The sequence below is a fragment of the Alligator sinensis genome, unplaced genomic scaffold, assembly GCF_000455745.1.
Source record: "Alligator sinensis unplaced genomic scaffold, ASM45574v1 scaffold989_2, whole genome shotgun sequence".
In the NCBI taxonomy this organism is placed as follows: Eukaryota; Metazoa; Chordata; order Crocodylia; family Alligatoridae; genus Alligator; species Alligator sinensis.
In genome coordinates this window covers 1,986,641-2,002,936 of record NW_005842162.1, presented here as the reverse complement: position 1 = coordinate 2,002,936, position 16,296 = coordinate 1,986,641, and the positions used below count along the sequence as shown (strand labels likewise).

The 16,296-nt window shown below is 46.0% G+C and overlaps 1 protein-coding gene across 18 annotated transcripts in view; it reads right to left on the bottom strand.

Annotated features, from left to right (window-relative positions):
- The window catches only part of FRAS1 (Fraser extracellular matrix complex subunit 1), a 418,617-nt gene that overhangs the window by 56,919 nt on the left and 345,402 nt on the right, over nucleotides 1–16,296 (bottom strand). For 17 of the 18 annotated variants that reach the window (XR_003094532.1, XM_025206555.1, XM_025206564.1 and 14 more), the window contains 6 exons: nucleotides 14,152–14,340; nucleotides 12,293–12,412; nucleotides 10,873–11,052; nucleotides 6,440–6,564; nucleotides 2,061–2,201; nucleotides 759–986 (listed from right to left, as the gene is read on the bottom strand). Coding sequence is in view for 17 of the 18 variants with exons in the window: in XM_025206555.1 (XP_025062340.1) it covers nucleotides 759–986; nucleotides 2,061–2,201; nucleotides 6,440–6,564; nucleotides 10,873–11,052; nucleotides 12,293–12,412; nucleotides 14,152–14,340 (983 nt within the window). In the remaining variant the exon portion in view is untranslated. The remainder of the gene's footprint in view (nucleotides 1–758; nucleotides 987–2,060; nucleotides 2,202–6,439; nucleotides 6,565–10,872; nucleotides 11,053–12,292; nucleotides 12,413–14,151; nucleotides 14,341–16,296) is intronic. The other variant, XM_025206567.1, reaches the window with a different exon arrangement.

Sequence of the window (16,296 nt, the reverse complement as noted above, 5' to 3'; positions counted from 1 at the left end):
CCGCCAGTGCCTGTCCCTGCCCCCTCCCTGACCCAGGGGGGCACTGATCTTCCCCCCACCCCGTGCCCCTTCCCTCCCCCTTCCACCATGCTGGAATTACCAGCTGCAGGCAGCTGTATCAGAAATTTGAACGGTATCAGCTGATATGCCTCGTTAAATATCGGCTATCAGTATCGGCCCAAAAATCCCTGTCAGTGCATCCTTAATAGTACTGCTTTATTTTGGGCTATACAAATCTCTTCCTTTCCCTTAGAGCAGTTGAAAGAGAGTGAGAGAGGACTTTCCTCTCTCATTTCAGTGATTCAGGACTACACTGGACAACTGCAAATTATGAAAGACATCCACAGCACAACCCTGATACCATGCATGACCTTATAACTGACTCTACAACTGAACAGCATAGATGGAGAGAGAGCAAGTGTTTCTCCACTAACTTCACGGCAGATCCTTGGCTTGTGCTTTTGGCATCATTCTGTTCATGCTGATGACCCGGATAATCTCAGCACACACATTTGTGCACACCCCCACCCATATACACCTCTTATAAACAGTGTAAAGCATGCAAAACTTAGAGCTTCCACATGTTAGGTCAAGGGAAACACCAGTATTTAAGGTTAAGGTAGGACACCAGCAGCCCCACAACAATGTTAACAGAGCTATGCCAGTGGCCACTGGCTGAGTCAAAAGCCAGGGGCACCCTTCACCTAAATTTCATTCACTTCCAGGAAACCTCTTTTGTCCTGCCTGTGCTTTCTTACCTCCTTCCCTCCATCTTCCACAACAAAGAAGGGGTTGGTCCCATCAGACACGGTGAAGGTGAAACGGTCCTTCAGAGAGTTGCTGCCATCGTGGCTGTAACTGATCCGGTTCTGGAAGATATCATCCATGGTGAAGGAGGTGGTCTGGCGATAGTGCTGACCATTGTGGGTGCGTTCAACCACGCCATGCCGAGGGGGCTGCACGATGGTGAATGTAACCAATTCAGCCTGCTCAAAGGAAAGAGATAGGAGGGCAGGGTTGTGAAGCTGGTGCTGTTTCTTTAAGTTGGAGAGGCAGGTCACTCCATTCAGTAGGTCCAGAGAGGGATGCTACTGTTCATGACCTCATTATCAGGCAGCCTCCCTGGTACAAAACTTCAAATGAAGCAGGAAGAAACGGTTAGACAGCTCAGCATGGCTGGACACTAGTGCTCAACACAGCCATTTCCCAATGCCACCGTCTCCAGGACGACACCAATACTGATCACATGGGAGCCACTCCAGCTGCACTAGACAACAGGGTCACCTAGCATGATATGCTGCCTCTCTACTTCATGAAGCAGCAGCTTGCAAGTGCACTCCTTCTTTCCATGGCTTAGTGAGAAACATTGGTGCTGTCTCCTCTGTCAGCAAAATACTGTTCCCATAACTACAGTCAAATCTGTGGTTATGGGATCTGGTAAGCAATGGTATATTGGGGGCAAGAAAAATTACCCTTTGTGCCTTGCAAGGTGCTGGGTAAAGCCTGTATAGCCAGCTCTATTACTGCTTCCTGCTCCCCTCTTGGAGAAATGCTCTGAGGTTACACATCAGAGCATAAACCAGTTAGAGCAGCCCTATGAATGTTAAAACTTATGCCATGGATTTATTTAGCTGCCAGTCAGATTCAGAATAAGGTGGTAAGGAAAGGTGACTTGAGCCTCAAACTTGAGCTCAGAGCCATTGGTCCTAAGCCTGGGACATTTAGAGAGAAGATGGGACCATGCTGGAAGGAGAAAGAGTTAGAATCACTGCACCTTTCCCCCTCCCCCTGCCATGTAGGCAGGAGACAAGAAGCATTTCGTTTCTCATGCCAAGGTCTTTCTTCTTTCAAATGCTGACTCCCTATGTTTATACACACACCGACCCTCCCACCAGCTGTTCATTTGAAGCTGTCTAACACCTGTGATCAGGCCAAGGGTGTGCTGGGAGGAACCCATTAATTATCATCTCTCTTTTGAATACAAACCTATTTTTGTGGTAAATCAACTGTACAACAGAACAGGGTGGGGGGAGGGGAGGAGGGAGTAATTTCTGTCTTACCTCTGTGTCAGCATCTGTGGCTTTAAGCTCAAACTCTGTGATGGTTTTTCTCACCCCTTCCTGAACCCTCATCCCTGGATTCTGCACCACAGGCAAGGAGTCATCCACTGGGTTTATGGTGATGTCAAATGTTTGACTCACCTGGAAGGGAAAGAAACACACAACTTCTTTTATGATGCACACTCTCCACTCAGAACATGACTGAAATGACACAATGATGGTATGAAGAGACAATAGGGGCATCTCATAAATAACAATACCAATGTTTATGTGCAAATCTATTGAGTTTGGGTCAAAACCAGGCTCTGAGTATGGATTTTCCCCCTCTATAAACATTACAAGGCTCCATCTTTTCTTTTTGGGATGATTTACACTGGTTTTCTCCTACTCCCTATTCTTCCCTCTTTTTACCTTCCCCTTTTGCAGCTATTACTTCTCCCCCACAGAAGAGAGACACACGGTCAGATCTTCAAAAGGGTTTTTCATTTGAAGAGTCTCTTCACATACAGGCTCACTAGCCTAGTGAGAAGGGTTTTAAACTAGGTTCAACAGCAGTTGGAGACAAAAGCCCAGATGTAAGAGAGTCAAATAACCCATATAAAAGACAAGTAAGAGAAGGAAATAAGGGTATCCTTAACAATGTTCTCAGAGAATTTAGGGTAGCAGGCTAGTTACCCAAGATGTTTATGCACAAATGCAAAAAGCATGGGGAATAAACAGGAAGAATTGGAAGTCCTAATGCAATCACAAAAGTATGATGTAATTGGGATAACCGAGACTTGATGGACTAGTTTGTGTGACTGGGGGACTATCCTGGGTTGGTATACATCATTCAGGAAGGATAAACAAGGGGAAAAGGGAAGTGGTGTCCCTCTATTACAAAAAGAGATATGCGCTTGTTCTGAAGTACGCTACAAAGCAGGAGGTAAAGCTTGTTGAAAGCATCCAGGTCAAAGCCAGAGGGGAGAAAAGCAAAGCTGAAGTATTTAATTCCTTTTTTACTTGAGTTTTCATGAGTAAGGTCAGCTACCAGATGATAAATACAGCTAGTAGCAAGAATAGAGGAGGTGATAAGCAGCCCAGAAAACTAAAAGAACAAGTTAGGTACTACTTAGAGAAGCTAGATGTTTTCAAGTTGGCAGAGCTGGACAGGATACACCTTAAAGCAGGGGTCGGCAACTGATGACCCAGGGGCCAGATGCACCTTGCAGAGCATCCCTTTAGGAGCATTAGGCAGAGGCAGAGCTCTTTCTGAGCTTTGCCACAGCTAGGCAGCATAAGCATGGGCTCTAACAGATGGGGGGGGTGCTGCAACTGGGTGGCAGAGAGAAGTAGAGATGGCAAGGTCCAAGTGCCTGCCTGCCTGTGACCTGAGCCAATTTTTTCTGGCCCCCCACTGGAACACATTGCTGACCTTTGCCATAGGATACTCAAGGAATTGGATGAGGTAATTTCAGAGCCACTGAAATTCTTTGAAAACTTATGGAGGTTGGTTGAGGTCCTGGACAACTGAAAAGGGCAAATATAGTGCCCATCTTTAAGAAAGGGAAGAAGGAAAATCAGGGGAATTACAGACCACCCAGTCTGACTTTGGTACCTGAAAAGATCATGGAGCAGGTCATCAAGGAAGTGGTCTCTCCTGGGTCCCATATTGTTTACTATCTTAATGAATGATTTGGAAGATGGAACTGAATGCAAGTTTAGCAAATCATAGATGACACACAGAGCTATATGGAGTTGAAGACACTTTGGAGGATAGAATTAGGATTCAGAATAACCTTGATAAACTGAAAATGGTCCAAAATTAATCAAATGAAATTCAATAAGAATAAAGACAAAGTCTTACACTTGGAACAGAATTATTGTATGCACAGCTATAGATTTGGGGATGACTGGCTGGGCTGCAGTACTGCAAAGAGGACCTGGAGGGGTACAGTGGACCATAAGATTAATATGAGCTAATAGCATGTCTACACGTGACACTATGTCACTGCAGTAATGTGCTATGGTGATGTAGCATCTGTGGGTATCTACATGTGACTAGCAGCTACTTTGCCATAGCGATGCGCTCCCCCAGCATAGCACACTGCTACAGTGAAGTAGCTGCTAAAAATAACCATGTGCCACGTGTATGATGTAGTATGGGCTGTTACTGCACCATGATTTAGTACTTCCAAAAGGAAGTATTAAATCATGGTACAGTAACAATGTCGCCATAGCTACATGTGTAGACATGCCCAATATGAGCCAACAGCATGCTCTTCATGCAAAAGAAGCCTGGGCTGCATTAACAGAAGTGTCATTTGCAAGTCAAGGAAAGCAATCCTTCTGTTCTATTTGGCACTGGCAAGGCCTCGTCTGGAGTAATGTGCCCAGTTTGGGTCACTGCACTTCTAGAAATATGTGGACAACATAGAGTCCAGTGGAGAGCAATTAAATTAATTAGAGGTCTGAGAAACATGACTTACAAGGGGTGTATCTACATGTGCAATTAGCATGATGCAATAAACTGGCACAAATGGCACAGGAGTTTATTGCTCCTAGGCACCACATTTGCACATGTGCCCAGGACCACAGCACATTGAGTTGGGTCAGAGCACTCCGGCTGTCACGGGGTACGGTGGGTCAGCCTGTCAGCTCAGGGCTGCTCCCCATGGCTCAACATGCTATGGAGGGGTTGGCTGGGGCACAAAGGTGCTCCAGTTTGGGGCTAGCCAGCAGGTAGCCCCTGCACTGAAGCACCTTCATGCCTCAGCCAGCTCTGTCCCTGTCCCTGTCCACATGTCTATTTATAGATTCATAGAAGTTAAGGGCTGGAAGAGACCTCATGAGATCATCAGATCCACCCCCCTGCTCTTAGGCAGGAAAGAAAAGACTGCTGGGTCAGATGACCCCAGCAAGCTGTGCATCATCTTTTGAAGATCTTAAGGATAGGTGACTGTATCACCTCTGTGGGGAGTTTTTTCCAGACTCTGGACATGTGAACCATAAAGAAGTTTCTCCTTATGTCCAATCTGAAGCAATCTTCTAACAGTTTATGTCCATCATTCCTCATCTTCCCCTGGGGTGCCTTTGTGAACAAATTCTCTCCCAGGCCCTGATGTTCACCCCTTATATACTTATAGACTGCCACCAAGTCCCCCCTAAGTCTTTTCTTTCTCAGGCTGAACAGTCCTATGTCCTTCAGCCTCTCCTCGTATGGCCTGTCCTCCAGACCTCTAATCATACCTGTGGCCCTCCTTTGGACTATTTCAAGCTTCTCCACATCCTTCTTGAAGTTTGGCGCCCAGAACTGGATGCAGTACACTCCAGCTGCAGCCTCACCAATGCCGAGTAAAGCAGAAGGATAACATCCTTAGTCTTGCTTGAGATGCATCAGTTGATGCAAGCCAGTGTATTGTTTGCTCTGCCGGCTATAGCATCGCATTGGTAGCTCATGTTCATTCTGTGGTTGATCATAACCCCCAGGTCTCTTTCAGTTGTGGTGCTAGCAGGTGTAACACCGCTGAGCACTTTACTCCACCACAGGATATACAAGTACTATCCTGTGGTGGAGTAAATTAGTTTCCGGAGACCTAATAGGACTGCACATGTAGATGGGGAGACTTTACTGCAGAGCTAATTAGGTAGCTCTGCAGTAAACATATTTAGACATGCCCAAGGAGCTGCTAAAAGACCTGGGATTATTTAGTCTGCAGAAAAAAAAACTGAGGAAGATTTTAAGGGTGGTACTAAAGATGATTATGACAGATTAGTTTCTGTGGCCACAGGGGACAGGACAAGAAGTAAAGGTCTCAAATTGCAGCAAGAGAAATGTAGGTTGGTTGTTAGGAAAAATTATCTCATTTTTGACGGTGGTTAAGCATTGGAACAGGCTACCTTCTTAGATAAATATTTATCCAGGATGGTTTCAACAAGGAAGACCTACCTTGTGTAGGGATTTGGACTAGATGTTCTGAAGTCCCTACTTTTCTATGATTTTACGATTTGAAGCACGTTTGGAAGTATGGCCCCTATTAAGCTGACCAATTGGAAGCCAAGCACCAGGCACAGGTGCTAAGCACTTGAAAATCTGGATCTAAGATCTTTGGAAATTCTGATTCATAGGGCCATCCTGGACTGCTTTCAATGCTCCTGAGGGCCATCCCTCCCTTCTCGCACACTAAACGTGGTCCGGCAGTGATCCGAGTACCATCAGCATGAGAAACAAGAAAATCTGCCAGTATTAAGTTATGAGATCAGGAGCAGAAGCTTGTTTCATTTCATTTGCATGCATGTCTCCCATGCAGCATCAGAACAATGTATTCCCAGCATTTCTATAAAGTTCTCCAGACTCAATCTTCATCAACTCTGAGATGAATGTGCTTAGTTAGGCCTACCTCATTCACTCCATCAGAGACAGAGAAAGTAAATGAGTCAGAATGTCTCTCAACCTCACTGGTGTGGATGTACTGGATACTGCGAGAGGCCAGGTCTGCTTGGCTGAATGAGCTAATCCTTGTGCCTAGAAAAATACAAGAAGCAAAATGTTCCACAAATATGGTGAGAAAAGGGTAAAGCAACAGGAGCCAGAAACTCTCTAGGTACTTGGTGTTGACCTGTTCTGGTCTAATGCCAGTTTTACCACAGATTACAATGGAAGCAGTACAGACAACTCCTGAAAATCCCACCCATCAGGTTTTCAATCAAGTCAGTGGCATCCATCTCACCAAGAGAGGAAGACTTCTACCCAGTCCTAACATGTGAAATTATAGGACGGTGAGTCACTGTCTCAGCAAACTGACTCAGGAGTAGCCATTCAGAGCATTTAAGAGAAGCTAATCTGGGAGGAAGTTAAATGGAACAGGTGATTTTCTGTCTCAGAGAGCACGCATTAATATGCCAAACATGCCTTCACTGAACATGGGCAAAAGGTTCTTGGTTTTATTTGGCCAAAAAAGATTTGGTAGCATTAAAAAATGACCTGGGCTCATAGGGCCAGATTTGTAAAGGTATTTAGGTGACTAGAGATGCAGGAACAGGCATCATGGGACTTTCAAAATTATTTACATCCCTAACTCCTGTTATTTTCAATACCACCCTTGAAAGTTTTGTTCATAGGTTTGGATCAAATAAGCAACCCCAGAAGTACGTATTTTCCAAGGTTTATGATCCAGGCTCATTAATTTTGAAGGCCCAGGAAAACACACTCCCTTCTGAGAGCTCCGAGTACTTTCTTCTGGACAATTTAACCAAAAGAACAAACTCTTTCATACTATTTAACCACACCTTATTTTTTGTTCTTCCAAAACCTGGCAGAGCAGTGAAACCAGAACTAGCACATTTGAAGTAATGAAGAAAAAAAGTTAAATCAGCTATTTCAATCCTGAAAAAAAATGTTACGTTCAATGTTTTCCTGGCATTTTTAGGCAAAAGCTTTGAATATTTTTATGTCCTCCAAACTGGTTTGCTTATTTCTGCTTTTATTCTTTATCCCAATACACTTAATGGGTTTAAGGAAGATCTTCTACTTGGGACAGATTAGACCGGTTGTGGGGGAGGGAGGTGGGGAGGCAATCTGGCCCGTGGGCAGGATAGGGCCCACAGTGGACTCTATTTCCCAGCAGCCCATGCCCACATCATGGTTGGTTTCCATAAAGATCCAGCAGCGGCAGCATGGTGCCAGGGTTTTCATAGAGACCAGCTACATCAGCACTGGTAGGGTGCATGGCAGGGCAGGGAGCTGCTCCAGGGCTGGCATCTTGCAGCAGTGACAGCATGGTCCAGAGCCAGGGCAGAGCCATGATCTGCTGCCCACATGCCCTGGACAGGGGCATACAGGCAGCAGATCATGGCTCTACTTCGGTTCTAGACCACGCTGTCATCATTGCAAGATCCCAACCCGCGCCTCAGAGTAGCTCCCTGCCCAGCCATGCATCCTGCCAGTGCTGCTGGGGCTGGTCTCCATGGAAACCCTGGACCCGTGCTGCTGCTGCTGGGGTCTCCATAGAAATTGGCTGCAGCAATGCAGCCAGGGGCTGCTGGGAAATGGAGTCAGGCCGCTGGCCTGATCTATCATTTTGCCCACCCTTGGATTACACTAATCAATTGTTAAAACAAGGCTGTAAAGGACAGTCTGCCTTCTGAACCCCTGCAAAGATGTACAGTCCATAGGCACTTTTACATGTGCTCTGATGCGTTCTGATTAGACCACGCATTCTGTGCTGCAGCGTCTCATGTATTCTGCGTCCCATGTTTCAAAATGGTGGTGCGGGTGCTTTAATTAAAGTCCATCAAATAAGCTTTAGTTAAAACACCCCCACTATAATTTTGAAACATGGGGTGCTGAATATACAAGATGCTGTGGGGGTTTCAATTAGAGCAGCTCCCAAGAGCTGCTCTAATTAAAACACCTCCCCTGACCCAAGAGCATGTGTATAGGCACCCTCTACATCTAATGATAGCTCACACAGGGGAGAAAAAAGAAAACCTTTGATAAACAGAAGTTAAACTGAAAGGAACATACTGTGTGAACCCAGAGGTTTAAAGTAAACCGTTAGAAAGATCACAGGAACACAACATCCTGGAATAACTGGCCCTGGAATGGAATCATTCTAATATTATAAAAGCCTCAATGTGTCTGTTTGTCTGTCTGTAACAGCCAATCAGAGTACGAAGAACCACTTGGACAGGTGGCAATGCGCCGCCATGATGGCGGGGACACAAGGGGCAGAGCGCAGGGGCGAGGCCAGCACAGCTGGGTGCCCCCCCATCCTGCTCCTTGGAGCCGATGGCAACAGAGCGGACAGAACCGGGGAGCAGGGAAGGGGGGGAGGCGAGGCCACTGGAGATGGCCTTGCCCTGCCCCCCCCCCGCTTGGAGGTGACAGTGATGGCGGTGGTGTGGGGGCGAGAGCGGGGGCAGGATGCTGTAGGGGGGAGGCGAGGCCACCAATGCTGGCACACCCTGGCAGCAGTGGTGGAGGAAGGGGAGGAGTGGGTCCAGCCCCAACACAGGTGTGGAGGGGGAGGGCAGCAGGCCCAGCCCAATGCAGCAGCAAAGGGGGAAGGGGAGGAGCAAGCCTCCTTCCCACCTCAGCCCCACTACTTCCCCGCCCCTCTCCCTGCGTCAGCCCCAAGCTTGCTCCTCCCATCCCCCTGCCGCCTCTGGGTCGGTCTGTGCCCACTGCTCCCCACCTCCACTGTGGCAGCCCAGCTTCTCCCCACCCTTGGCCACAGTCGTCCTCTGCATTGGACCCAGGTCTGCTTCTCTCCTCCCCTGCCGCTGCAGCAGGGAGCGGGGGAATGGGCCCAGACCCCAAGCAGCAGGAGGGAAGGGGGGAGCGGGCCCAGACGAGGGGGGGGCATGGGGCTCCATCCCCGCCCACTTCCCCCCCACCTCCCACATTATTCTTGATGGGCAATTGGCTAGTACAATTATATATTTGCAAGAAACTCTCTTGTAAGTTTCAGAGTGTTGGCCAAAAAATGTTTCTAGAAATGGTTTCCTTTGACTACATTTAAAGTATAGGTCAATTTATTGCATGCATGCCACGAGTGGCATGGGGAGCTGCTGTCTGGCATGCAGAAGAAGAGAAGAGGGAAGGGGAGCAGAGCAGCAGAAGAGGGCGGTCAGAGTACAGCAGGGAGAGATGGGGAGCAGAACAGTAGATCACAGCAGAGCAGCCCTCATGGAGAGGTTGGGGCTTAAACTGTAGTACGCTTGGACTTAGCTTGTGGCCTGCCTGCCAAAAAGGGTGGCCACCACTGTTCTAGGCTATTTGTGCACAAGCTTTGAGTAGCAAATATAATTGTTAAAAGCAGTAGCTATGAAGTCTTTGCTGAATTCAGTATAAAGCCTACCCATCACATACAGGGATCTTTGCAATTAAGTTACCAATTCCTAAATGCTGTTGAGAGAAGGGGTTGGAGTTTATACACAGAGATGAGTGAGTGCTGGAGAAAATGATGAACTAGGATACCACTGTCCACTAGAAATAGCTAGTTATAAGTGATATTGGTTTTGGCTTTATAAAAGTTTTGGAACTATGAAACTGAGCATATGAAATGGAATCCCCAAATAATTGAATGTCTAGGTGTGGACAGAGAAAGTGCTTATACCAAGGTAATGAGCATCACACCACTTAAAAAAGTAATGGACAGACAACACAAACATCTACAGCAGATTACCTTAATCCAATCCAGTGAAGAATTACCCCTGAAAGAATCAGGCGTAAAACTCTACTAATATAGATTCCACTAGTTGAGGTTTTGTGATAATTTCTACCCAAGTCATTTGATAATTGCTACCTAGTGGCTAAATTATTTAATAGCATCTACTACTTGAGGAGAGCTGCATATCTGTCTGTTCCTACTCGGTGTATTTTATATCAGTATACAAACCTGATGTAAATTACACTGGGGTATGTGAATGCCTCTCCGCATTCTCCGTTTTATCATATCAAGGGCGAGCAGCACTGCACTTACTGTGCCCTACAACTGTCCAGAAGAGCTGCCAACAATATAGAAGATTCACACAAGAATAGTGGCATAATCCCCAGAACAGATTGCTGAGTAAAGGTCACAATGGAAAATAAACTCATTGAATGATGGAATAATAATTTTCTGTGCAGATTCTAAGCATGACTCTTCTCCACTGACCCTGTTCTTAACCTCCCTGGGTTACTAGCTGGTTGTGTTCTTCTGGGTGATTTAATTCCGTGATCTCTTCTCAGAGGGCATTTTTCAAGCAGTCAACCTTTTAACATTTTAAAAGCCCTGAAAATCTCTGCAGTTGGAAAGAGTCAGCAGAGCAAGTCAATGCCTTTGCAAACCTGGTGAAGCGGCATGCTCCAGGTGCCCCAGCTGCGGCTGTTTTGTTATTCTGTACAGGAGCTTGGCAGGCTCGCTGTCCTGGTCTGTGGCAGAGAGCTGCAGTGTCGTGATCTTCTTCACTGAATTTTCATCCAAGACCAAGCCTTTGTTAGCAATGATGGACGGAGGGAGCCTATCCTCTGAAAGTACCAAGGCAAGGGGGTCTGTGATACAATCAGCTTAACCTCCTTCACACACAGTGTACTTGTATGCATACACGTGCGTGCACACATGCACATGTGTGCGCGCACACACACACACACACACACACACACACACACACAAGTACAGGAGCAATTTTCAGAGAAATTATTTTTACCTGTTTTGGGCATGAGGTATGTGATGCCACATTCAAGTATCACTAATGAAAGCTCAGTGGCAGTCATATCACAATGGGACTGATCCAAAACCCATGAAACCAACGGGAGTCCCTCTGATTTACTTTGATGTGTTTTGTGCTGGCCCTTTATAAATAATAAGCTATTTTTCAAATTGGTGGTTTCTCTCTGTGCCACTATTTTTAAAAGGTTTCGAATTTTTGATAAACAGAAAGCTAAACACAGTAAATTTCACATGCATACGTACCAGATAAGTGCATAATTTGTTTAAATGCAGAACACAGCACCACTCCAAATTGGTTGTCTATTGCCTATATTGTAACAAGCATAGGTTATGTGCCTATTAGAAAGCACTAAAACCACTTAAGTCCTTAGTATCTTTCTAACCAAGTGTCTGCTATGTAACTTAATTGTAATCCTATTAATACCATACTAATGGGTGCCAGAAAATGGTGGAGGAAGCTAGCTCTAGGCTCTTCACAAGCCTTGAAATTGAGGGAAGCTAGTCAGTCCTGAGGCTGCTAATATCAGAGCACTGGCCGCATTGGACAGGTAGTAAGCATGGCTTACATTATGTCTGGATAGTCCCAAGGCTATGCACTTAAATGGAGTACACTGTCGTCAAGTTTAACTTCTTTAAATATCTTTTGTCAAAAGCATGATTTCAATCATGTATGGTTATCTTTCTAAAACCTATGCTTTAAAAAAGAACAGAAGCACTGGATTTAATGCAGGAACCACCTGGTGGAAATCCATGGTCTGTATTATGCCAGATAAGGTAAGATTATCAGAATGACCCTTTCTGGTCTTTAAATCTATAGGTGAAAGACTTTGTTCCATTTCCAACACTCTAACAACCAGTGGCTCTTCTACAGCTCCCATGCCAGGGAATTTCTCCTTCACCCACACTTAGGGTCTTTAGGACCTTGTCACATCACTCCTCTTATATCTTTTATGCATAGGCTGGCACAAGAGTGAGCCTTCCCCCTCCCTATCAATCTATAACCCTTAAGTACACATGTTTAGGTAGGCCATCGTTTACCCAAGACGCTAATATAGAATGACTGGTCCATCAGTTTGTTGCCTTCTGCATCGATCACATCAAAGTTAAAAGCAAAGCTCCCACCTGGCTCCCCTTTTTCATGACTGTATTCCACTTGCCCTGAAAAGAGAGCAGGGGGGAAGATGTGGTTAAATACAATGTGCATCGTCTGTTCTTGCTACCCATTTTGGAAACTGCCTAGCACCCTTCCTGCTAGCTCTTTAACAGACCACTGGGTTTGGCACAGCTTCTGGATTGTGTGTTATTTTCCCTTCCCCTTCTCTTTCCCACCTCCTCTTGACACACCCTTTCAGAGATCACCTTACTGAAAAGCAAATCCTCCCTGACAGATTTGCCTTCTGCTACTCTTCTTTTTCTCCTTCTGCCTCTTTAGATGCTGACAGGAGTGACATTTGTCACACGATCAGCCCCCTGAAAGCACTCTACACCATGCCCTGACAGAAGTGCATGACTGCAGAGAACTTGAAAAGTGCCTGATTGTACAACAAACTAACCCTCATGTAATGAGTGGTCAGATGAAGGTGCTCCACAGTGGAGCAACTTCATTAATTTCTGTCAGTCCCTGCATGTGATCAGGGCTGGGATGATGCAGCCTAGCTGCACCCCCAGTGGTGTCTGCAGGATGGGAGGAGGGAGAAGATAGGGAAGGGAGCTCTGGGCTGCAGTTTGCCCAGCCTGAGCTGGAGCAGGGGTGGATGGAGGATTGGAGCCCTCCTGCTTTGTGGCCACCCCTCCAGTCCCCTCACCCTCCAGCTCAGGCTGGGCAAACCCCAATACAGAGCTCCCTCCCCTCCCTTCCCATCCTGCAGACAGCACCAGTGCAGAGCTAGGGGAGAGAGACTGCAGGCAGACAGCCTCTCTCTGTTGGATTGGCTTCAAAGTGGAGCTCGATATCCTCCCATGCCACAACCAAACAGTGAATGTCTGTTGGGTTGGGAGTTGCTCTAACTCATGGAACTTTCTGTGAAAGGTCATGACTTAGAGCAGGGAGATGCATGTCTGTCAGCACCCTTTATCATCATCTCTCCTCAAGGCTATTGTGGATATATTTTTTTAAATATAACTTGCTGCTCAGCTCAGAGGTTAGCTAAAAATATCTTAATCTTGAAGGTGCCAAAGTGACTAAAGAAAACAAGTCCCACTGAGGGTATATTTACATTACAAATCAAAGGTGTGACTGCAGCTTGTGTAGACCTATCTGAGCGATTATAAACTACTTTGGGTCCTTGGATATTGATGTGCTAGCATGGCCTTCAGCTACAAAAACATGAAATCCTGGGCTGGTTGGTACAGCCAACAATGAAGCCCATATTGCCATAGTTGAACTGCTATTGGGATATGAATTAGCTAGCTTAAAGCTGTCAACGCCCATCTCCACAAACAGCAAACACAACTCTGCATTACTGTTCACTAGAAGTCAATGGGACCCATTCCTCCTCCTCTTTGAGACACAAACACAAGATCTACGTAGCCTCAGGTTCAGGCAAGCTGATTTAAAAATAAAGCTCTCAGGAACACTTCTGTGGCTTTCTAAGCAACACATTGAACTGAGAAAGTCCAGGATCCTAGATCTCACCTGTTCCTGTAGCAAGATACTATTTTTAATAATGGTAATCCTAAGTAGTGAATAGCGAGCGTGACTACTTTAGATAAGAGAAATGTGTACAGTTCACTGCTCTCAGTTAAAGCAGCTAATAATTGATGCTATATCTCTTCTGTTAATATAAGCAAAACAAAGCCCTTAGCTGTGAATTCTGTTTTTAAGGGCTTTTGAGGTAAAATAGCTGGCAAAGTCAGTTTTATTCAGCATAAATGAAAGAATCAAGAAACTTGCTCACCTTTATTTATATCAACTTGGGTGAAACTTTTGACAGGTCCCTTGACAGAGATCTGGACCAGGTTATCAATTTTAGTCAGCTGCAGACGCCCACTACTGGGATCTTTCTTCATGACGTATCTGAGCTTCAGGTCATCTGAATCAATATCTGCTGCTTTTAAGTGCTGATCTGTGATGCGTGCTACTGAGCCTAGACAGCAAAAGAAGGTACACAAACAGCTCCCCTCAATCCTCCCATATTGCTTGCCAAGACTCAATTGCATTATTTATAAGTAATGTCTTATACTTGCAAGAATCAGGGATTTTGTATGTGGCGGTTTCAAGGAAATTCCACTAATTTCCCCTAAGGAAAGCAATGCGGCACCAGGGAAACTGGCAGGCTACACAAATACTGCATCTGGATGCTTAGTTTGGCAAAGCAGCACAAAAATAGATCTTGCCCTGTGAAATGCTAATTTAAATGCCTAAATGTGAGTCTTTTAAAGGAGTCCATGTTTGGCATTTAACCAACACACGGGACCAAGAGCAGGTCAACTCACTTAAAATCATGCTCCTCACTGAAAGCCATGTTCGACATCTTTATCAGTGACTTGGATGAGGGGGTGAAAAGCACCTTGTTCAAATTCGCGGGTGACACTATGATGTTGTGAGAGGTGGGCATGCTACAAGGAAGGGACAGGCTACAACTAGATCTGGACAGGTTATAGGGGTGGGCGGATGAGAATAGGATGGGTTTCAGTACTGACAAGTGCAAGGTACTGCACCTGGGGAGAAAGAACCAGCAGCATACCTACAGGCTGGGGAACTCCCTTCTCGTCAGTGCAGAGGCAGCAAGGGATCTTGGAATCATTATCAATTCCAAGATGAACATGGGCTGCCAATGTGAGGACGTGATCAGTAAGGCTAACTGCACCTTGTCATGCATCCACAGATACATCACGAGCAGGGCCAAGGAGGTGATCCTCCCCATCTATGCAACATTGGTCACAGTTGGAGTACTGCGTCCAGTTCTGGGCACTGCACTTCAGGAGGGATGAAGACAGGACTGAGAGGGTCCAGAGGATGGCCACTTGCATAGTCAGGAGGCAGCAGGGCAGGCCCTACAAGGAGAGGCTACAGGACCTGAACCTGTTCAGCCTCCACAAGAGAAGGCTTAGAGGGGATCTGGTGGCTGTCTATAAACTTACCCGGGGGGGACCAGTGGGGAATGGGAGAGGCCGTGTTCCCCCGAGCACTACCTGGAGAAACTAGGAATAACGGCCATAAATTGATCGAGAGCAGGTTCAGGCTAGATATCAGGAAGCACTACTTCACAGTCAGGGCGACTAGGATCTGGAACCAACTTCCAAGGGAAGTGGTGCTCACTCCTACCTTGGGGGTCTTCAAAAGGAGGCTAGACAATCACGTCGCCGGGATCATTTGACCCCAGCATTCTTTCCTGCCATGGCAGGGGGGCAGACTTGATGATCTGCTCAGGTCCCTTCCGACCCTACCAACTATGTAACTATAAAACTATGAAAAGTTAAGTACAACACAGCCTTCATAACCTTAATCTCCCTTATCTCAAATTCCACCCCCCCACCCCCCCCCCACAAAGATAGTAATGTCATGGATTTTAATAGGGGATGGAAACCTGTTTCAGAAAACAGAGTTGTTCAGGCAGTCAGCTGGGAAAAGAGATAACAACATTTTCTGAAGGAAGAAAGGGTATGGGAGGCTCACAGGTTTCTCTCCTGCAGATCTTAGAAAAGTGATTCTCAGCCAGGCTTCCATGACACCGCAGGGTGCCTTGAGATCCTTTTAAGGGTGTCACAGTGTGCCACACAATGTTAGCACTGTTATGTGTACAAACATGATTCACAAGATCAGCCCAGAGATTTCAAATAGGAATCCACTATATTAAAAATGTTCAGACCTGTTGTGATCCTTCTGAGTTCTTTGCAACACAAGAACTGCTCTATTATCCTTCTACAGTCAAAAAACAAGTGAAAATTAAAATCTGGCATTTTGTGAGGGGTGCCTTGAGACTAAAATGATTGAGTATTAGAAGCACCACAGGCAGCACCCCACCCCTAAGCTTTGCTTGAACACACCGTCACTTCTATCCATGTAGGGCTTAGAAGTTTCATTTTAAACAGTGCAGGAA